Genomic DNA, 26785 nt, shown 5'->3' on the forward strand with positions numbered 1-26785 from the left:
AATCGATTATATGTTTCGAATAGCAAAATGTCCATGGTATAGGCAAATGCAAATTAAACTAAATTACTTCAATTTGTAATTGAGAATATTGTGTTTTAACGTATGGTTAAATATAATGTATATGCGTAGCATGTTATAGCTTTCTTTCTTTAGCAATAGAAAGTTTATTTCGATACATCATATAGTATGTCTTTCTCGACTTGCATCAAACTTTAAAATGTAAATCAAATGTACGCATATCATAACTACTATGCTTGTAAAACGGCTATTTATTATAGATTTTGTAAAAAATTTACGTTAACAAAATTATTAACAAAAATTTTTGTAAAAAAAGATAATTTTATTTAATGCATTTTGTAGAAGGTATTAAAATAAATGTTTATATGAAGTTATTAAAAGAAACGGTTTTGCAACAAGTGAATGCACAGTGCAAGACTACTATGCGTAATTATAACAACAAAATATGCAGTGTTCTTTAATGTGTGTATTTGTTTTAAAGAAAAGGCAAAATGCGACAAAAACATATAAATATACTTATAAACTTCCTTTTTTAGAAAAATCAATCTTATTATTTTATGTTTTTCCAAAATAAAATACAAAATTTCTTATTTTTTATCTGACCCTTAGTTTTCAATTTCGTATTTATTAAAAAATTACAAAATTTCCAAAGCTTAAGAAAGACATATTGAGTACAGGTACGTTAGATGAAACAGTGGTTAAATTTGTTTCTACGGAGATAAAATGCGACTTTTTACATTGTATTGTTAGGATTATATATAACTTCGATTCTATAAGTAAAAAAAAATAAAAATATAAAATACATACTATAAACTATAAACAATATACATAACATATTTTTTCACTTAAGTGTTTTTATTCAAATGAATAAGCAATTCTCTCAAGTTTTTATATTTATTTCCTAATTATGTTGCTAAAATGTTGGAAAGCTGTATGCTCTACGTCTATAAAGTTGGCACAGCCACTTTAGCACTATCGAATAAAACTTATATAGAAATTTAGTGCTCTTTTGTTGCTAATTAACTGCTTCATTCCCAATTTTGTTGCTCCAACCGATTCGTAAAAAATAGAGGCTGTGCCTACTTAAAATTAAGTTAATACTCAAAAAAAATTTTTTTTTAATTAAATGCGGTGGATTACTTTAGATTTAATTAGTTGCTAACTAGTTGCACTGTTTTCATTCTTGTATAAATTTCATTGCAAGCAATATATTTGTATATATATTGGTGTGTGTGTGTGTGTGTGTGTGTGTGTGTGTGTGTGTGTGTGTGTGTGTGTGTTGCACAGTATTTCTTTGGTCTTCTTTCTCAAATCGATCATTGGATTTTATCTCACTGACCAGACGTGAATAATTGAGATAAATCGTTACCGTGCCGCCTTTTAATTCTGCCTTTATCATTCTTATTAAACGTGCTTGAAATACAAGATATCTTTTAGTTATCCTTATTTTTTTCAATTTAAATTCTGATTACAATAATATGTAATCTTAGAGGTAATTCTGTATACGAATAATGATAAGATATATTCGAATGTCCGAATAAGTTTATGTTAATATTTATCTTATAATTCTTAATAAATATAATTTAATTAAATTGTATACAGGAAATTTCCTCTAACTTTAAATATTTAAAATATTTGTTATTTTTAACAAAAAAATGTTAAAAAAAAATTGTTTCAAAAAAATAAATATTATTTAAAAATTATAAAATTTACAATATGCTATTATATGTTCTTTCAAAAAGCAACTGTGTATTTTTTCATATCAATTAATTCCTCTCATTAATATGTGCATAAAAATGTTAAGGTACAATTGTAAAGAAATAAATGATTTAGAAGATTTTATATCTTACGTTAAAATATGTCAGATATACATATATGTCAAAATACGTCAAGTATATAAAATATTTCCAGGTAAACATTTCCAAATGAGTCATTAATTTTTCAATAATGCTAATTTAATATTTTAACATGCTAAATAATTGAAAAAATTATATTATGTAAAAAATTCATATGCCATTTAAAAAAATAAAAATGACCTCCAAATCTAAAAAATATAATTTTGAGAAAATTTTTTAATTGTAATATTTGTCTTTAAAACAATTTTTTTCTTATATTTTTTAAATCCTTAAAAACAACAAAGATATTCTAAATGATTAGTTAGTCCCACTTTTACTAACGTAGAATAACTTTAATCTTAGTTCAACTTGATCTTTATCTTTTTCTAATTTTTGAAACTAGAATGAGATAACAAGTAAGTTAAACTGAGATTAAAGTTAATCTATGTTAGTGGAAACGGGTCTTAAAGAAGAAATTCTATTTAATATTTTTAAGATTTCAATAAAATTAAAAAATGTTTATAAAAAATTAAAATATAAAATTGTAAATATCTAAAAAGATTTGAAATTATAAATATGCAAATATGTATTTGTAATGCAAATGATTGGCTCGATCGTTGTAATACTTACTTTACATGAAATCTTTTATTTCTCTGTATTTTTTGTACATGTGTAAACAAAAATAAGTCAACTATGAATGAATAAGAATCGTAGAATAATATCTAATATACCCTGATGTAACTTTGCACTTCTTGCAGCCAAAATGATACGAGAGACGAAAGAGTTTCAGAAACAGCCGCGAAACAATAGGCATAACTTCTAACACGGTTGACACACCGGTTACCGCAAGCCGAAAGCAGCTAATACAGCAAGTTATCCACTTAGAAATCCAACGGAACATTGCGAGAGAAGAGTTTGAGGAGTCGGAGGGTACAGGAGGCTGTTACCAACTTTAGATAAACTGGACTAAGTTTCCTGGCTCGGTACTTACGAAACTGCAACGCGAAAACGTTCAAGTTTATTCTTCCCGCACGCACCGACAGAGAAATACCACAGACATCGATTTACATAACGATTAAGTTAATTAAACGCTTGTAAATATGTTGTTTATGATATTATCAGAGTTTCTTTAAAGGTATCATGTCTTTAAAAATTATTGATTTTCTTATTTTAATGGCAAAAATGTTAAATAAAATATATACGCAAAACTAATTATTCAACAGATGAAGTAAAATCGATGCTTTCTTGCAATGTTATTTAAAAATATACATTTTTTGATCTGGCTTTGTTATAATAACAACAAAATCGTTAATCTTTTCAGTTTGAACACAAGTTTTTTGATTGAAATAAATCACTGACAAGAATTTTCAAATCCCATTGAGTTTTTCAATAAAAATTATAATATTTAATCAATTCGTAGCATAAAATAAACACTTGTGTTCTGTTTTATCCAATATCTTATCTCCGTACAATTAGTTTCATAATTGCATATTAACAAAACTTAAAACATAATTTTTCGTAATATATTTAATTTATTCTTGTATATTCGTATATAATTAATTATACATATATATAAATATATATATTGTATGTTATACATGTATGTTATATATTGTACATGTATATTATATGTCTACAATTATTATTAATTGATTACACCAAGAACAAAAAAAATATTTTTTTTATTTTACATGTAGTTCACAAGATTTTACAATTCATTGTATTGTTTCTGAAAAATTTTTGTAAAGAAGTATACGTATAACTACACAGTTTAAAAAACGAAAAAATAAAAATATTTCTATTAACTATTTATCATATTTATTATTAGAAAATTATACGAGCGTTTTCATATTTTCAAAAGTTTAATAAATTTCAAAGATTTTTATTTACAAATTTTTAATTCGCAAAAATATTTAAGAAAGATTTTATATTGTTAAGTAATTTTTTATGTTTTATCATTCGTCGCACGAAGAGAATATTTGATGTCATCATAAAATATTTTATGTCGGAACTTTAAGCTGACAATTTGGGTCCTACAAAATAATCCGTTGTGATAACTTATTGAGAAAATATTGGATTTAGTCGGGGATTTGAGATATTTCAGTGTGGTCCTGTTCTTTAAAGATAGGATTCTCGTTTTCCATCAAGGTTATAACGTACTTATGCGGTGACAAAGTTGAACATTTGCGATTTCCAAAATTACGAAGAATTATATTAAATTTACGTAGAAGTTAAAAAAAGTATATTGTTTCTAGATTTTTTCTTTGTCCCTCCCCGCCCCTCTTTCTCTTTTTCAATGTAAATTATATAAACTATGTTTTATATATCATCTATATGTATAAATAATAATTTATAAATGATCTAAGAGGTATCAAAAATCAGGCATTAAAAATCGTAAAAGATATAATTTTATATGTAAATATATAACAATAAAAATTAAAAAACTCTGTTTTTTAATTTTTATTGTTATATATTTTAATTTTATATTAATACTTATTTTATAAGTTATCTTATAACTTAATTATTCTTTTTGTATTACATTACCCAATTCATATAACTTTACATTGCTTGTATTGTTTACATAAAAAGATTCATGTAAACATAATATAAATAATGCATAAGCAATCCATATCTTGAAATGTACGGCATAACTTTGCTTGTGATTACAAAATTTTATAATTACGAACTTACGGACGGTTCAAATCTTATTGAAAAAAACCTATTTTAATTTTGATATCTGTTTCAAAATGTAGAAAGAGATAAATATATAATTAAACTTCCATCTGGAAATATTAATAAAATAATATTCCACTTCTTTATTAAATTTTATCTGAATAGGTCGCGCGCGCCAAAAGAAAATCGAAGGGTGTCTTCGACATCTCGTCAAAACGGGACCTCCTTCAAGCAAACACATTTCCGGCATGTTGTATAACGCAAAAGTAAAGGAAAGATGATGCAGAGGAGGAATAGTGTATGCAGACGCGGGCCTATATCAAAAGTTCGCTTCCGTTGGGGCCCGCGAAAAAGGAGACGATGACATGGCTGTGTCAGGTAAGTTGACTCAGGACGAAATTGGTTTCGACGCATGTCGGCGAATGTCGAACTTTCATCGTGATACCTTCACTTAGATAGACATCGCGGTACTTTTACAGTCATGGAAAGGAAAACTGCAGAAATTCTTCAAAGAAATATGCACAGAAAAAAACGTGCTTGCAAATTTAAAATACAACTTGAAATTTACGTTTTGCTCTTACGAAGTTATTTTTCAGATTATATAAAATATTATAATAAAAATAATACAATGTTATAATAAAAATAATATATGCCTGTTATTTGAATTTTTATATTATTCTTAAAAAAACTGAAATTAAAATAATTTACCTTTCATGGAAAGAAATTATTTTATAATTTTCTAGGAGGAATAAATTTAATACAAAAAAAAAGATATTATCAGTATAGTTAAATCCTTTCGTGATCAACGTCAACTCCCAAATCCCACATGACGATTAAAATAAATACTTAACAAATAAAATTATGCACCGAAAAAGTTTGATAATAATAATACTCAAGCCTAGATGACAATTACTAAGTTTTGGTAAAATAATTTTAATTAAATATTTAATTACTGTAAAAATAAATAAACGTTTGGTAATATTTAGTAGCTGTGCTTACTATTAATAAAATTTTATAATATAAATAAATTTTATACTAAATAAAATATTACTAAAAATATTACTAAATACTTGAAATTAATTCACTCACTAAATTTGATTAGTATCATCAAAGATTTTTTAGTGTACACTAAGTGCGCTGTGTATGTGTGTGTGTGTATACAATTTTATAAAAATATATTTAATTTAATATATTTTAATATATTTTTAATCTATTGATATTAGAATAAAAAATCATTAATTTTCTTTCGCTTTTTAAATAGTCAGTTAACCTTTTTTTATTCTTCCTTTTTTATCATTTATTTTTATCCACATACTTTACATATTTTATATATGTATATAAGAAAACGCTGTTTTATAAAATGAGATTTATGTTGATTGTTAAAAAATACAATTTTTTTATACAGCTTTTAAAAGACTCACAGTACAATTTGTTAAAAGTGATTGTCTTGTAAGGATATCATTGATAAATGTTACGGAAAAATATACAAATATAGCATGCAACAGAAAATAGTACTCACGATATCGAAGTCCAGATTCTCAGCAATCCAGTCGCGTCCTTGTTTAAATTCATCGTGGAGACCCATGATATAAAGAGTGTCAAGTCCATCGACGATAGTTGCGCCCATATTTGAGGCCCCGAAGATACTTGCACTATGACCTCTCTTTGAGATTGGTCTTAATTCATTTTTCCCCCATGCATATCGCACGTAATTGTCCCAACCATGCTTCATCATCTGCAAAAAGATACAAAAAATTAAAGTAAACTATTTATTTTCATTGAAATAAAAATATTTTTACTGTTTTACAATTACGCAAAATACTATTAATTAGCCATCATACAATTGTTATGATCAATAAAAAATAAGATAGGATTATAGTTTCCTATTTACATTTTGTACAATAACTTTGTTAATAATCAATTTTTAAACTTAAAAACTTAACATTTCCATTTGCTAAAATATTGTTCCATCGATTCTAGACTCAACATTATAAAATATCTAATACTTAGATGTTATTTGTAAAAATGTAACAACACTGCATAATGGATCAAAAAGAAACAGAGATTGTAATTTGGTCCCTTCATTAAAATATTATAGATTTAAAAAATAAACGCAGGCCCCAACGAAAACAAACTTTTATTTAAAAAAACACAGAGTTGTAAAATTATATATTTAATTAAAATAAATAAAAAATATTGCAGATTATATTGCAAATATATGTACGTACATATAATTTCTTCAGATTGCAGAGTATTAAACATCTATGTATATGAAATGTAAAAATTAGCAGTAAAACTACAATTAACTTATTAAATATTTATTTCAATAGAAAAATTTCAAAAAAGAAGCCGTGTCAAATTTGTTGAAACATCAGCACATTTCAGGCACATAAAATTCCATGCTGTTACTTAATTTTGTATGACTCGAAATGTGTATAGTTAAGTATAGTCAAATATATTGGATAATATAAACAAATAAAATGTAAAATAAAAAAACATTCAAAATATATTCGTGTGATATAATACGCCTAAGTAAAAAAAAAAAAAAAAGAGAGAAAAAATGTTCAATTAAACGCTAAAGTATACTTTTAAAAAGTTTCAAAGTGTTCAAAAGTAAAAAAATATTTTATAACAAATGTCAATTGTTATGTATTGGGATATTAACACCACTACATAACTGCGGGTAATTAAACAAATGATTCTATTAATAATCTAGAATATCTCTCAATAACGAAGATATTAACAGTGACTACACGTAGTATCTATCGAGGCCTTATCTTTTATTATAAATTGTATCTTTTTTTTAAACTCTGCTCTTTCTTCAACACAAAAATTCAAGCTTTCAAAAAATTTAGCACTTCTTAATACACGGCATCACATATTAAAAATTAATTCTTAAATTAAAAATATATCAAATAATAGTCAATGTTCTAGAATTTTGGAATCTGCCTTATATGATTAATGATAGGCGCAGCCGAAGCATCAAGAATAGTGACCCTTTAGGACTTAGAATGATGAACACGCTGCGTAAACGGTTCCGTGAATAACAAATACATTGTTCTGTCTGTTCGTTGACCGTTATTTCCGCTTCTCTTGATTTTTCGAACCATTTGCCGAGCGGTCATGGTCGCTTTATCACATTTTTATGATGGCATAATTTAGGGGCAATATAATATCAAAAAGATCTGGCCAGTAGCATTACCAGAAGGGTCCCCCCCCTCTCTCTCTCTCTCTCTCTCTCTCTTCCTCTCTCTCTCTCTTTGACTGCAGTTGTAATAAAAAAGCGGAAATTAGAAAGCACGAAGAACCACGAGATGACAGTAAAAAAGAAATGCGTGTTATTTTAAATTACCTACGCCCCAAAGCACTTTTAAAAATGTGAATCGGACTTACTTCCTGTGACTTTTCGCAATATAATCACATTAAGCGGAAATAACGATACGTTCGCGTTATTATTGATACGTTAAAATTATCCAATCTCGAAGGATATGATAAGCTTGTAATAACCGCGCGAGAGTAGAGACGTTGGAAAGCGAACTGTCTCGCAGTAAAGATGCAAAATTCCGTGAAGCTCAAAAGGCGGTGGTGTCGCGTTATTACGTCGGCTTAGAAAGCAGTTTGACGATGCAGAAAATTGCAGAGGACGATCGCGTACGGCCGAGTTGACGGCGGCATCGTGCTTCGTTCAACGCCTTCCGTCATTATCCATGTAATCGTGGATAATTTGTTCCATAGAAACCACGGCGAATGCACGGCACATGTCGGACCTGTAGCTGGTAATCTGGTTAACATCCATGTTAGGATTAAACCATTAGCCTCGGTGTCGGTCGGCGGATCGAAATGGAATGGTGAGAAGCGAAAGGGAATGGCGAAGGAAGGGAGAAGATGCAAGGCGGACGAGGAGAAGGCAAAACCTCGTGTCGGACGTGTGGTCTCGTTCAATTATTCTCTCTTTGTTACGTCACTTCCGTGGTAACCGGATTCTCTCCCCGACTCGTCCGGAAAACCGCGTTTCTTTTTTCGCTTTTGTAATCTGAGAGTAATCCATTAGAACCATTTAATGTGGTTAAGCAGTAAGCACCAGTATGGAAAAAGCGACGCACCAGTCGCGTGAAATACGCGCGCAAGACGTTTATTTTAATCGGTGATAAAATTATGCAAAATTTATTTTTACTTATTTACGTTTGGAACTGGAACAACACGCTGTGAGGCATCGAATGTATTCGAAAATTGGGAATAAAATAAATAAAAAAAATTAAATCTACCGCATAGAGTTGGGGATATCTTTTTCTCTAGCTCTCAACTTTTTTTTTCTTCTGACACGCCGTTTTGTGAAAAATGCGAAGATTTATTCTGAAACTCGTGTATTCTAAATCTGCCTCTAATTAATTCAAGCTTATGGATAAATTCATTATTTTACACGCATTACTCACGCGCAGACAAACCGCGGCAGGCTGGGGCATCGTAGACGATATGAATTCTGCAAAGCACTCGCGGGAGCTCTCTCGCGTTTTGAGAGAGAGAAAATATCCTTTCAAATTGCCTGTGCTCCACGCATTTCCATTAATAAACAAAATGCACGCTGGAAGGGAGGAAAAGCAGCGGTGCAGCTTTGGCGAATAGGGAATGGAGGGGGGAAAGAAGAGAGAGAGAGAGAGAGAGGGGGGGGGGGAGGAAGGAGAGAAAGAGAGACTTGTGGGGCGATACTCCGTCAGACGATTGAGTATGCATGGTACACAAACAAAGCAAAAGCTTTGGATACTCTAGGGGAGATGCACACAAATGTGCATCGGTGCTGGATCTGCGTATGCGCAGGTGTATTGCCGATACCGGGCACGTATAAGTGTACTTAACCGTGGCGCTTTTATTTCCTCTCTTTATTTCCCGCGGTTTTCAATTTACGTTATTTATTGCCCTCCACGACCGACCCAGTCGTCCCGCCGCGTCGGCGTCCCACCGTGATTTTGTGAAAGCACCCCAAATCCTCTGCCTCCGTCAACATACTCACACATCCGCTCACGCACATGTGTACGTATGTGTATAGCACGCGCGTGCTTTCTAGAACCAACACCATCGCCAGGAAGAGCGCGCCCCCGTATATGCGATATCCTTTTTTACCTGCGGTACGGTGAGCCCGTACGAGGGTCAACGTTATGAAGCCTTTTAAAACGTTGCGCGTACGTCATAAAAATCTAACCGCGCCTGTCGCGTACAGAGAAGCGAACGCATTTTGCGCGTTGCATTTTTAAAGAAAAGTCAATCGAGACAAGAAAGAAATGTAATATGTTACACAGAGAAAATATACCAATTAGTCAATGAAAAAGAAATAAGAAAAAAAATAATCGTAAAAGAAAATTAAGAAAAAGAAACATCTATTTCAATTTAAATTCTGACGGAGCTTTAACCGTTCATTAACAGCATTTTAACGCTGAGATACATCGAATAAAGAAAGTTTAATATCTAACGATTTTTCCATTTGTTGATTTGTATATCATGTTTACAAAGTTCTAAGAGCCGAGTGCAAGCACTTCATCTTCTGTATTTTTTAATTAATGTATTATTTAAGAAGCTAATGCACTTGAGTTATGCTCATAATCACAACAGAACGTGTTCAATTATGACACTCAATCATTACCGGTTGATACTTTCAAATGCACTTAATAAAATTTATGACGTATCTTAGCGATTAAATGTAATAGTTCTGTACAAAAGCTCGTGCGAATCTGTGACTAGGTTGTCGAGAATAAAAGCTGAAAATTTATATAGTATCTTTTTACATACAAATTTTTATCAAAATAATAAACTTTTATATCGAATTTATCATCTTCCTTTCCTTTTGAGTTTCTCTCGTTATTTTATTACAGCTTATCAGATATACTTAAAGTCTCGCGAATATATACATTTCTCGCGCAAAGGCGTGACTGTATAATTGAAACCAAGCGCACAGTAGAAAGAAATATAAATGCATATTCATGCAACGTGTTGCATGCACCTCAAGTTGAGAGCGTGAGGGCAAACGACACCATGAGAACCACTACGTAAAGGACGTTGTAGGAAATTCTACTCATCTCGAGGGTCTCTTGGCACATATACAACTCAGTTCAATGCAATGAGTTTAGGTACAAACGGTCCAAGATATGTATGTGTCTGGTTCCAGAAGGGTTGGCATAGGAAGTAGATACAAAGGTCACGTGAAAGATAGATAGATAGATAAATAGATATAGTGAGTGAGTGAGTGAGTGAATGAGTGAGTGAGTGAGTGAGTGAGTGAGTGAGTGAGTGAGAGAGAGAGAGAGAGAGAGAGAGAGAGAGAAGAGAGAGAGAGAGACAAAACGAGATGAGATAGCAGAAGAGACCCCGAAATCCTACATCCATGGTGTTGCCTTGTGACCCTTCAACGGGATTTACAATAATTATAGCTTTGTTTATTATTGTTAGGCGAGTTGAGCATTGTATAGGAGTTCTCAAACCAACGCGAATTAATCTTTGCTAAGTGGAGCCGATGTGGAACTGGCATTTCCATTTCTCTTCCCTCGCGCCATTCTGCGAGATCCACGGATGAAAGGTAGCTTCAGAAGAGCCTGCGCCTTCTCGCCTCCCTACCCTGCTTTGCGAACTCTATACTTCTATCATTATCCTATCCTGCCTCCCTTAACTAGCATCTTTCATTAAAGGAAGCCGTCACCATTGTGCCCAACTTGTACGGTTCGATAGACAATGCGACTTTGTCGGACTACCGTAGCTGCCGTTCACGCCGCTTGCTCTTGGAATCTCCCATGAAATTTCTAAGTGTTAATTCGCAAGGAAGAGAATATATCCTACAAATGCGCACTATCGTAACAAAGCAGCTGGAGCTCTAGAATTAACGAAAGAATGTTAAGTAATACTATAATTTTTATTAAATAATTAACCATATGATACGTCAAGTTTGAAAATCCGATCTCATCTGATTCTCATCATGTTTTTATAAACAATGGATAAACGGATTGATTTTAATTATTAGAATAGCAAATAAAAACATTTTTTTGGTGATTCTGACCTTTAAAAGATTTTAAAGTTGGAAAAGTTATAATATAAGAAGTTTTTATTAGAATGGGGGGTGTATCAATTAATAAAAATATAAATAAGTTATTATATGATAAAATAAATAAAAATAAATAAAAATCAACCAATATGTAAACAATACAAATTAATGAATAAACAAGTTTTTTTAATCAAAGTAGATTTTACTTAAATAATGTATTGCGCGATAAAATAAAATCGTAAATTTAATTGATTTATTCTAAATAAAAAAACTGACGTGTCGATACTTTTTACATAATAAATTTTGTTGTATTATTTCAACTTACAATTTTATTCTAATAAAAAATAAAATGTTTATATACTCATCTATTAATTATTATATATTTATATATTAGTTATTTGGAATTTGAAATTATTTAAATAAAACTCATGAGGAAAATATTTTTAAATAAACTAATTTAAAAATTCGAACAATATGTCATCGAAAATCAATGAAAAAAATATTTAACTTCTACATTGTATCTTCTTCAGTTTTACATTTTAAAAAATAAATTATATAAAAAATATTGATAATGTAAAATATTTGTGATGTTAAAAAGACTTATCAAATAATAAAATATTAATATGTGTGCCAAATATTAATAGTGTTCTCATTCGTTTTCAGATTAAAAAAATGGAATGTACATTTCATGATGTTGAATATGATCAAATTAATTAACCTGCCCATCGAAGTACGATCGGATCTTTTCTTCGACAAGCACCTGCTCGTCATATGTTACTGCGAAGGACAAGAATCGATTAAACTCTAAATTGAGAGGGCTGCATTGGACCAACTTAGTCATACTAGGTACGTCATGGAACATGACACATTTGTGCGCCGGTCAATCTAGTTTGACACTACACACGGTTATCTGCCATTCACATTTTCCTTTCTTTTTTAGCAACTATTGCTCGAAGATTAATTGATTGAGTTCTATTTGTTCATTTTAGAAACAAAATCACGATTGATTAATCTCGCTACACTATGAGAATTAAAATCTTGCATAGAAAACATTTTCTTTTTGCATTATTATTACTCATCCTCTACTTCAAAAAATTAGCAAAATTTATTTTCTCTTCTTGCAAATATCATATTGCAATTTTGTAAAGATACATTTTTGTAAAAGTTTGAAAAAACTTCTAAAAAACTTCATTTCCTTAATCAAATTTAAAAAATATTTTTTGTTGAAAAATAATGTTAAAACTTAAATTAGAATGCCGATTTTATCTAAATTATGACTGCGTTTTAGAGTAATTTATTTGAATACTCCATAAACTGATAAGTCTAATTAGTTTACAAAATTATATATCTTTTTTTAAATTTTGTTTTAGTAATCTTTACTTATCGTTCCAATTGGTTTTGTCTTTTTTTTACCTATGACCCACTAATCCAAACACGAATATTGATGTGGTAGGACGAACAAAGAGCCCATCGGTTTTCCCTTACGAATCTCTTTAATTTCCGCCGTTTCTGTGACGCCGCAGTGACGAACGACACGGCAGCAGTAAAAACCACCGTGAACAAAATGAGTTTTCGGAAAATGTAGGTCTGAATATGCATTTCAAATGCAGGAAATGGATATTCACCTTAAAGCATACGTTTATCGAAGTAGGCAAAACGTAAAAAGTTGAATCATTTCTTAATTTATAACGCATAAATATATATATATGTGTGTGTGTGTGTGAATTTAAATAACTCTAATAGTAAAAAATATATTTAATATATAACTAGAAGTAGTATTACTGTAAAACTTACCTCTTTTTGTTTAACCCTTGGCACAACGTTGTCTTATTTTTTTTTTCTTAATTCTAGCATGCAAGAGTCTCGGGTGCGAACTTACCTCTTTAACTTTTTCACGACGCTGATTGGTTATATCATCCAAAGGTGGATTGGGCGGTCTAATAACGTAAATGCCAGGATCAGACGCGGCTGGCGCTTCGACCACCGATGGCTCAAATTGTTTATGTCTGTTATCTAAACGTCGGTCTTTATCTTTATCTTTATTCTCAATTTCAGGCTCATCCTGGCCAGGAACCACGTTATCTTGTACCCAAGCTGGATTCAACTGTTCGCTGCGTTCTTCTGGCGCGACGCCTCGATCGACAACACTCGCGAGATCGCGTCGTCCGGTTATAAATGTTCCGGTAAAGAGAAGAATCAGGATCACGGACAGCAGTCCGCTGATCGCTAATCTTTGCATGAGCCTCATGTCGTCTAGACACTTCCTGCAGCTCGACCAGCCGCCTGGAGTTTCGGACTGGATTGCGCTCGTATTGACAGAGCTATGAAGAGAATGTGAAAGATTCGTTGTCAAATGTATGAATAATCTTTATGGTAAAGTGTACTGAATGACGACAAATAGTGATAATATAAAAACCAGTATAATGCACAAAATGCACAAGCTCTATACATTCATCTGCATGTATGTAACAATTTAATTATAATTTCCGAATAGTAGTCTCAGTTTCTTTAATTAATTTTGACGGTGTGATCTAAATTTCTTTATTTGTGTGATCTAATTCTTTTTCAAATAATGGAAATACTTTGAGATTACAAATATTGAGCAAAGAGAAATATATTATGGATCCTTCATTTTTTATAAACGACATTTTTATACAACATATAATGATATATAACAAACGATAAATAATAAACGCAATTTGTATATACAATTTTATGAACTTTTCATACTTTTCACACTTCAAAACTCAAATATTTTATTTAAAGAAAAATGTAATGCTTAATTATTTAAAAAACGGAATTTCTGAATTGATTGGTCTCTCACATTTAAATTTCATCGCGCCATTAAACAATTTAACGTTGATATCAATCATGAAGACCAATTTAAAGAGAATGGATGATGCCGTACATCAGAAATTAAGTATGAATCTCAGCCACAGCATTTCGTGGTACTTACTTGCGAACCACCTGTTAAACGTAATTCGAGCACGGCAGTGAATAAGTACGCGATTTTTGTTCCAAGTCCTTACAATCGGTAGACGTTTTCAGATTGTTCCTTGGAAATAACTAATCCGACGAAATCTTTTAAGCCGATTAGGCCTTGCGAACATCAGCAACTGCGAAGAGAAAGCATTGACTACGTTACGCTAATCGAAATCGTTTGAACCTCGAACGAATAAACAGGATTATTCGAATAATCAATGCTCGTCTGCAGTCAGCGTTATATGTTTGAAATCGCCCGAAACTATTCCGCCCGGTAAGTTCATTGACTCGAATTGTAAGGCTGATCCACTCCAAGCGAAAGTAATTTTTCGGGGAGAATGATTGCATCAAAGCGTCGCGAAAAAATATTAAAAGCGATACATACGCCAAGTGCTGCGAGGGATGGCGAGTGATATCGCTGATCGTGAAAGAAAGGCGAACGAAGGTACGAAGAGGTGAGAATCAAAGAAGGCGAGATAGTTTGGAGATTCCGAAGTCTCTGCCGAAATGTGATCGCTGCATTTTTTATCGAGCCCGGGGGATCGCGAACGGTTTCTTCGGTCCTCCCTACATCAAGAGCCTGCGTGCATTTTATCGCCAGTCGCTGCAGGCGTTACACCTGCAGATCTTCATTTTCTTTCCTTTTTGCTACGCAACGTGCCTTTCAGCGCGGCCTAAAATCTTCTGACTCTGCCCACTTGTTCGTTATCTATTTTCCGGTCAAGAACAGTTTGAAATTGAGTTTCAAGAATTTTATGTTCTAAGAATAAACGATCGACTAAACGATCATCGATGAAACATAATTGAGAATTATTCATGATTTTCCTCATTCAAAAAGGATTTTATTATTGTAAAATATACATATCTAGAAGACACAAGAATTCTTATTTGATAGAGTATTCATTATTTTTATGATTGTTATATTTGGGTGTTAAAATATATCTATTAAATATATTATTAAAATATTATCGTTTAAAATAATATGTATTAGTGTATCTAGTTAGTAATATAATTGTAACAGAAATTATTTATTATTTCGCTGAAATACATTTTCCTAGCAGAAATATCTATTTTACATTCTGTTTGGGAATAAGTATTCATAGTGTGTGCTATACATACTACATACTAATAAGCCTAAGCGGTCGTTTGTCGGATATAATGTACTGTTAAACTCGAACGACACGATTTTCTCACCTCATTATTAAAACTGCAAATTTGGTATAACGATCTACAAAATATTGCAACTTAAATTATTCACAAGGCCGCGAGTTTGTAGCCCGATAACTGTCGATACTGCAAAATATCGAGGTAGAAAGTTTGAGATATCGAAGTTCAAGTATAGTAGAGGCAGCGTTCCAACGTTGATTCAACTCGATCGTAAGCGATGGTCGAGATAGAAAAAGGGAGCGAGACGGAAAGAGAAGAAACGCACAGAAAAAAAGGATGCGAAAGACGACAGAAAGAGAGAAAAAAAATAAGGAAAAAAGGAGGAAAAGAGAAAGAGGGGTAAAGGAGAAAGAAGGGGACAGCACGTGATGGTGAGAGAAGAAAAGAGGAACGGAGGGGGAAGATAAATCGTCGAAGCTGCACTCGGTGGCCAATAAATTGCGCGGCACAGCCCCGAGGTTACCAAGATTGCTATGTGTCACATTCTTGCGAAAAATTGAACCGATGGAAGTATCTTAAAGCCAGGCAAATACGCGTCGCGAATGGACACATACGCGAACACGTCAGACCACCCACCTAATTGTGAAGGTATCGCAAAAATAATGGATATTGCATCCATCCCTCGACTCTTCGGTAAATACAATACGAATTTACTTCTTTCCTCTTTCGTCTTATCATACGTTTGAGACAACATAAGACAGCTTTTCCATTAATCATTGATATTACGTGCCAGAATGGTAAAATGTTGTATAAGGAAATGTTGGAATGTACAGCTCCTCCTTTATGGATGACTTTTTAAATTTTGCTCTGTTCTGTGTGACCAATAAATCAATTAAATACATATAAATTAATTAATAATATCTCTCTTATCTTTATCGCGCAAAGTGAGATAAATATTTATATGAAAGTAAAAGGCTTTGAAAAATGTTTCAAAGCAATATTATATATATGAAGATGTATAGAATCACAGTTTTTATTACCTTTTCATTAATTCATTAATTTAATATTTTTTAATTTAATAATTGCATGTTTTTAATATAATATTTTAAATATGAAAGAAGATATTTCTAAAGATCTATTTTAAATATTTACATTGAGATTTTACTGTCTAATTCTTTATGATTTCTCGCTTATACGTTCTGTGTAACGATGTAACTCTCCTTTGAGACAGAAGCTTCTTCGTTGAGATGCAGAACTGTTCTTTTGATCTTATTATTCCCGAAGGATAAGCGGTCGCCGATCGTAGAGGTCGTATCTCTTGGCACATCGAGTTCAATGAGGCACACAGAGATGCGCCACGACGAAGCGAAGGAGAATCGCGCGCTACTAAGGAAGAAGAAGAAGAAAAGAACAAATAGGAAAGTGAAATAAGAGACGCGAGAGTAAAAGCGTGGACGTCGAAAGGTTAGCGGGTGGTTCGACCAATCTTCCACTTCGTCCGAGGTTTTACGAAGGGGGTAACAAATAGGGGTGGTGAAGAGGAAGGGCGATAGCTAAGGAGGCAGCGGGAGTACTTCAGGAGTTTACGAGAGGACCGGTGCATGAACACGTCAAGGTGGGGCCTGGGGCATACCGGTGGTTACACCGTCCCGAATGTCCAGCACGTGTGTGAATTCGTATGCACGTGTGCGCGTGATATACGGAGAGGATGGCGGGGACCTTGGAACTTGCCCAAGTTGAGTGTCGGAGCGCACTGTGCCTCGCTCTGAATACTCGGCTTTAAGGCCAACTATAACGCTCTTTGGATCTCGATTATCGGCGATTCCACCTTTAAGGATAAGATATACGACTCCGGTAGAGAATACCGTTAAAGACCGTCCGATAATTAAATATATTTTACAATGTAAATTAACATATTTGACAAGTATAATTCATATTAGGTATCTTGAGATTTAGAGACGTTATCGTGCTAAATCATAAGTTGTGTAAAATTATACAAAGTCAAACAATCGATTATTTTCAAAATTATTTAATATTTGGAGTAAAGCTCAATGAGGAAAGAAAAGAGGCATACTTACACATTTTAAAAGGAAAAATGATATAATTCACGATTTGCTTATTTTTTCTGTGAAACGTTTATAATAGAATATAATTCATTTAATTTAATACAAATTGATCAAAGCATTTTTATTGAAGTCAGTTTTACTCTCTTAATCAGAATAAATATAAAGATTGTTTATACATGTATTGTTATAATTTTTCATTATGTGTTTAAATTTTTAAAAATCAAAGATCTAATTTTTATCTGATTAATGACTTTAAAGTTAGTTTATCTATTTTAAAAAATTAATAAAATCGATTTGCACTGTAATTTCTTGCGATTAAATACAGACAGTTTCTTTGAACTGAACGAATCATTATTAACCTGTCTCGCACACAGTAGTCTCCAGTTGAAAAAGGGTGTAGCTCTTTTTTTATATAACTTTTGCTATAATTCCTTCTTGCGAGTACACTGCTTGCGTGACGTATCCTAGCATTTGTTCCCGGCGTACTTCGTAATTTACTCAGTGCGTTTGCATGTTTTATGGACGTTATATAAAACGTCGGAAATATACGGCGTCTCAAATATTTAAAGTTCGCTGGGGAATACGAGGCGAGACCTTCTCACTCCCCCTATCCTAGCTACGTTTGAAATTTCCACAGTCAATCTCTCTTTGCGCCTTCCTCGCCGCTTCTCGTATCCCGTCCCGCTTCGTCCCTCCTCAGAAACCCGTCACGGCGTGCAAGTCTGCAGAAGCTCCAATGGAAGTTTGCTTTCGTAAGCGAACGTACTGCTTCTCTAACTAGCGCAAACGGAAACAGCTAAGTGAGAGAGAGAGAGAGAGAGAGAGAGAGAGAGAGAGAGAGAGAGAGAGAGAGAGAGAGAGAGAGAGAGAGAGAGAGAGAGAGAGAGAGAGAGAGAAAGAGAGAGAAAGGAAAGGATGGAAGATAGAAAGGGAAAAGGAGAGAGGGGGGTGAAAGGGGGAGAAGAAGGAGAGTCCAGTCAGTGGTTTCTGAGTAGGATCGGTAGTGCATACTAGCAAATCGTACCTAAACTCCGAGGTTTGATTTCGTCTCACTCCCCGTTGATGTAGCCTGAGACTTTGGCCCGGAGGTATGTCTACTTAGTTTGCCAACTCATTACCCAATTATCGTTATAAGATCAGAAACCAGTCCGACTTCGTAGCAAAGGCAAATCGGAGTAGTCAGGCGGAAATCTAAAGCAATGCTAATTGCGCCCTTCCGATTCGAGAGGCCTCGTTAGATATGCGGGGGCAAAGTGGATATTTAAAAATAAAGTTTCAAGCGGAGTCTCTCCATCACTTATTTTACGTTTGGTTAATCGCATCAACCTTATACGAAAGTAGAAAAGGAAAACAAAGATAATAAGATAGAACCACGACATAATTTCTCACTTCTATTTCACACGGCTATCCAAATGTGCGAGCTATTAATTAAATCAGCCACGGATAGAATTAAGTTTTTACGACGTTAACCGACACTACGATTAAGTTCTAAATGAACGCGGAATTGTAATTAACGATCCTCGTCAGCAACCGCTCTGCCAGTGTTACATATTTATGTTTGTCCGTAAATTGGTGTGCCACGCTCGTGTATATTTGTGCGCACACAGAGAAAGCGGGATGACCGAAGACAATGCGGGCAACGTGTTAATCCCAGGATACCGCGTGTTTATCGTGGTTCGTCCAAGCGCCTCGAGGCTATAGTTAGGTGTCCTACGGTTCCTTCGTACCTCCAAGGTATCAAGAGCCAGCTTTGTCAGTGGTGGTACCGAAGTCACCAACATTCGTGGCCACTAACTTACGTCGCGCGATTAAGTCAAGGACTTCCCACTTCGTGAATCGAGTAGCGCCGCGAGACATATATCTTCCGTTTCAACCCACGGGGATTTATTATACAGCAGAGAGTCCGCATTATTTTACTCGTTCAAAAATAATTCGACATCTGATAGATACCATGTTGCCGATAACAGACACACATACTTTATAACAATAACGTTATATTGATATCTCATTATCGGTACTGTAACGATTTCGTTAAATGCCATTGTTCTGATTGGCGTTAATATCGTTAGTGACAGTTTATGCGGTTATTACATTGCACAATATTAAACTGGTATCGAAATTACGCAAACAACCGTGTACGCGTCGCTAATTAGCTTATAATTTCCGCGTACGAGTATCGAATTTTTAACGAAATAATCACACATGATAACGGCGTGAATCGAATATTATCGGTAATCAAGCTTCGATTAATTATTATCGCGCGAGATTTCCATACGAAGATAATGTAAAATACCAAACGTTCATAAATGCCAAATAGCATCAGTATGTGTATGTATATGTTTATATTCTAATATTATATAAGCATTAAGATTGTATTATACATGGAATCTTCATTCTAAAATAAATGAATCTGACGCATCTACTACATGGAAATTAAAAGCATTAATATCTAATTAAAAAATAAGAAGGTTGAGAGAGTGAAATTTGCGAAAGAAATTTTCCGGCACTAATAGTCTTAGAGCTTTGCAATTTCATCACGATCTAAAGACAAAAGTACGATAGATGATTAAAGTGTCTCGCCGACACGGGGTCATTGACTCACAAAGTAAATTGATACAATGCGACGTGCGATGCAAGTCGTCTTGGTTGGCTTCTTACGTGCTACTGTCTTACGGTTTCTGTCGGATGCGAATTCATCTTGAGTCGAGCAGAATGCAACGACTGTGTTGGTCGTTCCATTAAACGATAATCTTCTCGTTGACCAAGGCGCCTGAAGTCATTAAGTCTTCAAATTCGTACAAATAGCTTTGACATCATATCGCGTGTTACATTTAATTTAACAGCAAAGACTGAAAAACTATGCACGGTTTAATTCAATTTTATTAATGTTGACTTATATTCGTTAAATTTGGTTTAATTGCGAAATACCCTATTAAGTGAATATACAGTAAACGTTCTGTAGAATAATTCTATTCTGAGATTTAATTATCGTAATAATAGCAGTACAAATATTCATTTTTGCGATTACTAAATGTAGGGACATAAAGTAATACATCTTGTTTCAGAGGGCTGCGCATACGAGATCAGTGGAGCATCACAACGTTATACAATCCAAGTAAAGCGGACCATTTGACGTACATTATTCAATTAGAATGCGTTGGGGGAGTTGTGCGAATGACATTGAGAGAAAGCAGTGGAACATGTTGAGAATCAAATTTAATTTCGTGTCCATAAGGGAAAAAAATTCGGACTCTGAGATACGTATGTAATAAAATTGTTTAACTGCAAAAGCACGTTTAACTGTCAAAGCACAATCGTTACTTTAGTCAGATTTCAATCAATGTAACTAACATTATAAGTGGCAATTGATAGAATTATTTTGTCGAATCAAGAACCCACACTGATAGAAAAATATATGACATTTACGACTATAATTGCATAGTAAAATAATTATAGTTAGAAATATAATTTTTATAGTAATTATTACCATAATATTGGTAATAATAACTATATATTTATGGTAAATGCTTATAATGATCATTTTATGCTACAACTAGTGTATAAAATTTTTATAAAAGTGTATAAAAATTTTAATTTTGATTTATAGCAACCATATCATAAGTTACATAAACTAATATTATGGTTATGAGAACTATAATATAATTTAAACCAACTATAAATTTATGGTCCACTGGCACCTTAACTATATTTTATAGTTATTCAACAATATAAATTAAAGTTATTATTACCAATATTATAGTAATAATTACTATAAAAATAACATTTCTAACTTTATAATTATTTTACTATGCAATTATAGTCGTAAATATTATATATTTTTCTATCAGTGCAGTTAATACAGGATTAAAATGTGAGACCATATACAAAAAAATTTATATTTTTCTTTCATATATAAAAAATATTTTCAGGTTGTTATTGTATAATTACAATGTTATTTTTATTTGCAATTTTATCACTGTTCATATAATTATTTTATAATGTTCTTAGAATAGTTAAAATGCAGACATTAAAAAATATTTATGTTTTATTAAATTTAAAAGATATAAAAATAGAGATCATCACACGTATCGTTTCACAGAATGTAATAAATTTGACGCGTGACTGTACGTTACAAATAATTTTAAACTTATTTCAACTAAAAGCACAATCATTAACGGTCCAATATAATATTTTTTCGATCAATCTATAAACATTAGCACGAAACAGTAGTAACATAAATCCTAAACAAAAAAATTCGTTTTCTCTAGAAGAAACTACAATAAGTTAATTTAATTTTAATGCAACCAAATCTGTATGCAACCGAGTTATTATTATTATTCAACATTCGAATGATGTCATGTAGAAATAATTTAAACTCAAAAAATTCTTAATTGATATTTCCAAAACTTAAGGGGATCCTAAAGCCATCTGTTTTAGCGAAAAAAATTTTCAGACTGTTCTTTTATCATCATATATTTGGATTTGCAATTATAAAAAGTTAAAGTAGCTAATCTTTTTTTCTAAGACTTTAATCTTAAATTATTTATAGTAAATTTAGTAAACGCGACTATTTAAATACTTACTAGTTATTGTTTGAGCTCGTGAGAAAGCTCACAAAGGATTAAAAGGAATCAATGCCGAATATCATGAATGCATGCGACGAATTTAAATTTGGCACAGGTCATTCGCCTGCTTCCTCATGTTACACGACTGCAAGAGACTATTCAACCTGTTGGTTCGAGTTCGCACGACAGTAAACTTTTAATTAATATTCATGTTTTATTTTAAAAAAATCTTGCGAATGTTACTGTCTACTTTATTATTATCTATTAGTTTTACATTTAAAATTACTTAGAAGATAGAAAGATAAATTACAAATAAAAGTTGAATAGTGTATTTTTCTCATTCACTTACTTTTTTCCATAAGTGCAATAAAAAAGCAATTGCATTTTTTAAATAATATATATTTTTCATATTTTTTATATAAATTTTTCTAAACATTCTGTATATAAAAGTATTAGAGTAAAGATTCTGTATATAAAACTATTAGAGTAAAGATCACTAGTATATTTATAGAGAAAAAAATATTACATAAGATATTTTATATACTTTATTCTAATACATTTTAACATAAAATATATTAATTTATTTCTTTGATAATCTTATTTTTATAAAACAAAAGAAATGAATCAATTAATGTCAAAGAAATATAGTTTTTTAAATTATACAATTTACAATATGCAATTACATGTCATTTTTTAACAGCAACTATGTTTAAATTAAGTAATAAGAAAACAATATTTTATGCTTTTAAAAAGATTAAAATTATTGCAATTATTAATATTATTAAAAAATATTTAAATTATCATATTATTGTTATCTTAATGTATGTTAAATTGTATACAAAATTATAAATTAAAATAGAAAATAATTATAAATTAAAATAAAAAGTTAAATCCGCTATTAAAAATACAGACAAAAATAGAATTAAGAAAAACAAAAAGAAATGCAATTGCGATAGTGTAATATCAATTTTATAGTTTGTATGAGTGTAAAAGAGAGAGAAAAAGAGAGGGGAGGAGGGAGAGAGAGAGAGAGAGAGATGAATAGAATAAAATTTTAATAAGAAAAGAATCAGTTTTTATAACTTGCACTGAATTAGGAGACAAGTAAATCTGGTTAGCAATTACATTTGGAGAATCGCCAAGATATGAGGCTTCCCATTTTTAATGGAAATAGAGAAATACGATTTTTGGGCAACTAAATGAAATTAAGATATCTGAATTTTAATTTATTTAATTTAATAGATTCGCTTACTAAAGCCTGCGATATTGGAATGCGGAAAATATTGAACAAAATATTAACAATAAGAATTAAAATTTTAGAATCAGTTTCCTCAATAAACATTAAACGTTACGCACAATGGATACGAATAAAATAAGGCAGAAATGTGTTGTACAAGACATAACTAATTGTTTATTTACACTATTTATTAAGGAAACTAATTTTTAAATTCTAATGCTTATTTCTAATAGCGAGTATTCATTGTATGCAGAGCCCAACTCCAAGACATTTGACAATTAAAAGGACCATGTTCACTTTTATCACAAATATGTTCAAAAATTGATGAAAGAATATAAATCATTTATTTTTATAAAACAAAAAAAAAGGTATTTGGTGTTTTATCTGTAAGACATTTTGATTAGCACATGTCAACATATCATAACATTTTTTGTGTACTAAATATACATATATTATAAGATGCTTTGGTAAAAAATACCGCATAACTTTAGCAATTATAAATAAATGGACGATATTAATTTTTGTCAAATTTTTTCATTTCAGCGTTTTTAAATTTGTAAAAAAATTTACAAATTTAAGCAATTTATTGTTTTAATTACTTAACATATTATAATAATTTTAGAGAAAGTTAATTAAATATTTAAGTGAGAATTAGTCGGACTTAATATTCTATTAACGATAATGTTGTAAATAATATCAGCTCATGGTCGAATCGTGATAGTTCTTTTAATTTGCAAGAAATCTGAACTCAAATATGGAGTTCATTCGCAGATGTACGTTTCTGAAAGGGACAAAGTCTCGTTTCCGCATGCGTGGGCCGCTGTCGCGTCGTTATTAAAACAGTTCCGACGGCACTTAATCACCAAGTACGAGACCTGCAATACGAAATACACGAGCTTTTTCCAGCCGCAATTTCCGCTAACGCTTTCGTACACTTGTGACTTTCAAGCGTGCTCACCATATTCAAAGTATTATTTCCTACACTGACAAGTAGATTTCATGCACGCTTTAAAATAGTTTCGGTATGTTCTTTTAATCAATACGTAAAAATATATAAAAATCACTAAATATTTATTAATATGTCCCTAAACAACAGAAATTTCAATTAATTTGTTGAACTTTGTTTACAAATGTAGAATTAATATACATACTAATGCACATATAACATATTTTAAGGGATGCATCTACATTAGGAGGCCAAAATTAAGCATTCTTTTATGATTTTTTTCTAATGAAACTAAGCAATGAATCTTTTTGCGATTTTTATCACTTATTGTGCATGTCTTTAGGTACTCAAAACAATTTTTATTACAAAATTTTATTTATTTAATTATAAGTTGTAAGCAAAAATGCACAACTGCCTTGAAAAATTCCTTTCACACTGCATGAATGGTAACATCGAGTAGAATCAACTGAAAGGAAAAAATCAAAGTTTTTTATAAAGTTTATGAGTATAGCTTCTAAGTGAACCTAAGAAAGCCATACATTTATTATAAAAAATTTATAAAATAGTGCTTTGAAAAAAAAAATCGGTTTTTTGTGAAAAATTTGACATTTTTTTAAATAACTTTTTTTTACATGACTTTTAATTTATATTTTAGGTTCACACAGAAGCTATACTCATAAACTTTACAAAAAACTTTGGTTTTTTCCTTTCAGCCAATTTTACTGGATGTTATCATGCACGCAGTATGGAAGGAATTTTTCAAGGCAGTTGTACATTTTTGCTTACACCTTATAATTAAATGAATAAAATTTTGTAATAAAAATTGTTTTGAGTATCTAAAGACATGCACAATAAGTGATAAAAATCGCAAAAAGATTCATTGCTTAGTTTCATTAACAAAAAAATCATAAAAAAGTGCTTAATTTTGACTTAATATAGATGCCCCCCTTAAATCAAACAATCAGATTTTTACATTCGTAAAAATTTTTTTGCACGTTTATCGCATTCATATTTGATAAAAGAAATCGATTCATTAAAATGCTTTTAGTATCTTTCTTCACAAGACAAGAAACAACTATTCCTGTACAAAAGTGAGGCGTCATTCTTCATTGACATTCTTCGAAACAAGAATAAAAAGATAGAAAATGCATTTCAGTATTGTCCAATGTCAAGGTATGACAAGTATAATAGACAAGTTGACGTTCCTCTAGTGTCATGGCATAAATAACGTTGCAAGCCCCGACTCATAAATTCGTGTTCGCATGTCCCTTCGTTCTGAGCTTTCACAGTTCTTTTTTATTTTATTTATCATAACTGTGCGTGTGTACGACTTATCGACTATCGACACTTTTAACTATCTTAAAAAAATATAACTCCAAATGTTAACACATACAAGAAGCTTGTTATAAAATGTTATAAGATAATAATACAAAAACATTATAAAAGAAAGAACACTATGCATGAATAAAGAATCTTCTATTATTTGCTTTAAAATGTAGTAAAAATATTTCATGCAAATAATTTACAAAAACTAAGAAATAGTTTATTGATTATATAATTAAATAATAAAGCTATATAACAAAATAATAGGTTTTAAAACATTTCTATGATAAATAAAAACAAGAAAGAAAAATGTTTTAAACTTCTTAATTATTATTTGTTTCTTTTTAAAACTCTTAAGAGATATTATTTACAGAAATATCTCGCAGAAATGGAAAGGGTTGCCAAGAATTCACAAGAGTTGTAGCGGGAGTGGTCGATTACATGAAAGTACAACGAAAAGCTACAATGACTAATTAGACGAGTTCGAAGTCTCAGGTCGACGAGGATCTTAAGGAACTCATCGAGTCACAGAAATGTCTCAAGAAGCTTTACTTTGGATAAGAGAAGTTTCAAGATGAGAATACGAGGTACGTACCTCTTTAAAAAAATTTGATATTATTAAATAGAAAGATAACAAGAAAAAAATGTTATTGTGACAAAAAATAACATAAATCGTTTTTTTTTTATTGCAGATTCAAGGAAATGACAAATAATATTTTTGATTTGTTTGTAAAAATTGTATGTTTAAAAGAACAGAATTAAGTATTTATTAAAATGAAGAATATGTATATGCGTAGTAAAAAAATTTTACATTTAAAAGATATCAAAAATAAATATCTATTAAAATTAAGCCAAAATGTACGTGCAAATGTACGATTAAAAATCTATATTATAAAGATATTATGGCCCACCGTTTACATTTTGTACAACATTGTAATGTTGTAATACTGTTAATGATCAATATTTTAGATTACAAATTTAATATACATTTTTATTTGCCAATATATAT

The 26785-nt window shown here is 31.3% G+C and overlaps 1 protein-coding gene and 1 long non-coding RNA gene across 3 annotated transcripts in view; one reads left to right on the forward strand and one right to left on the reverse strand.

Moving 5' to 3' along the window:
* Positions 1 to 26785, reverse strand: part of LOC105838260 (mannosyl-oligosaccharide 1,2-alpha-mannosidase IA) — a 601715-nt gene that overhangs the window by 252874 nt on the left and 322056 nt on the right. The window contains exons 1-2 of one of the 2 annotated variants that reach the window (XM_012683690.3): positions 13430 to 13827; positions 6046 to 6261 (exon numbers count right to left, since the gene is read on the reverse strand). In XM_012683690.3, the coding sequence (XP_012539144.3) occupies positions 6046 to 6261; positions 13430 to 13798 (585 nt within the window). In that variant the 5' untranslated portion in view covers positions 13799 to 13827. Of the gene's footprint in view, positions 1 to 6045; positions 6262 to 13429; positions 13828 to 26785 lie in introns of those variants that run through there. The other variant, XM_036282748.1, reaches the window with a different exon arrangement.
* Positions 13821 to 26433, forward strand: LOC118644357. Its single transcript, XR_004962176.1, has 3 exons — positions 13821 to 13905; positions 20771 to 20966; positions 26150 to 26433. It is a non-coding gene; the product is annotated as an uncharacterized LOC118644357 (long non-coding RNA).

This window comes from Monomorium pharaonis, chromosome 2, assembly GCF_013373865.1.
Source record: "Monomorium pharaonis isolate MP-MQ-018 chromosome 2, ASM1337386v2, whole genome shotgun sequence".
Classification (NCBI taxonomy): Eukaryota; Metazoa; Arthropoda; class Insecta; order Hymenoptera; family Formicidae; genus Monomorium; species Monomorium pharaonis.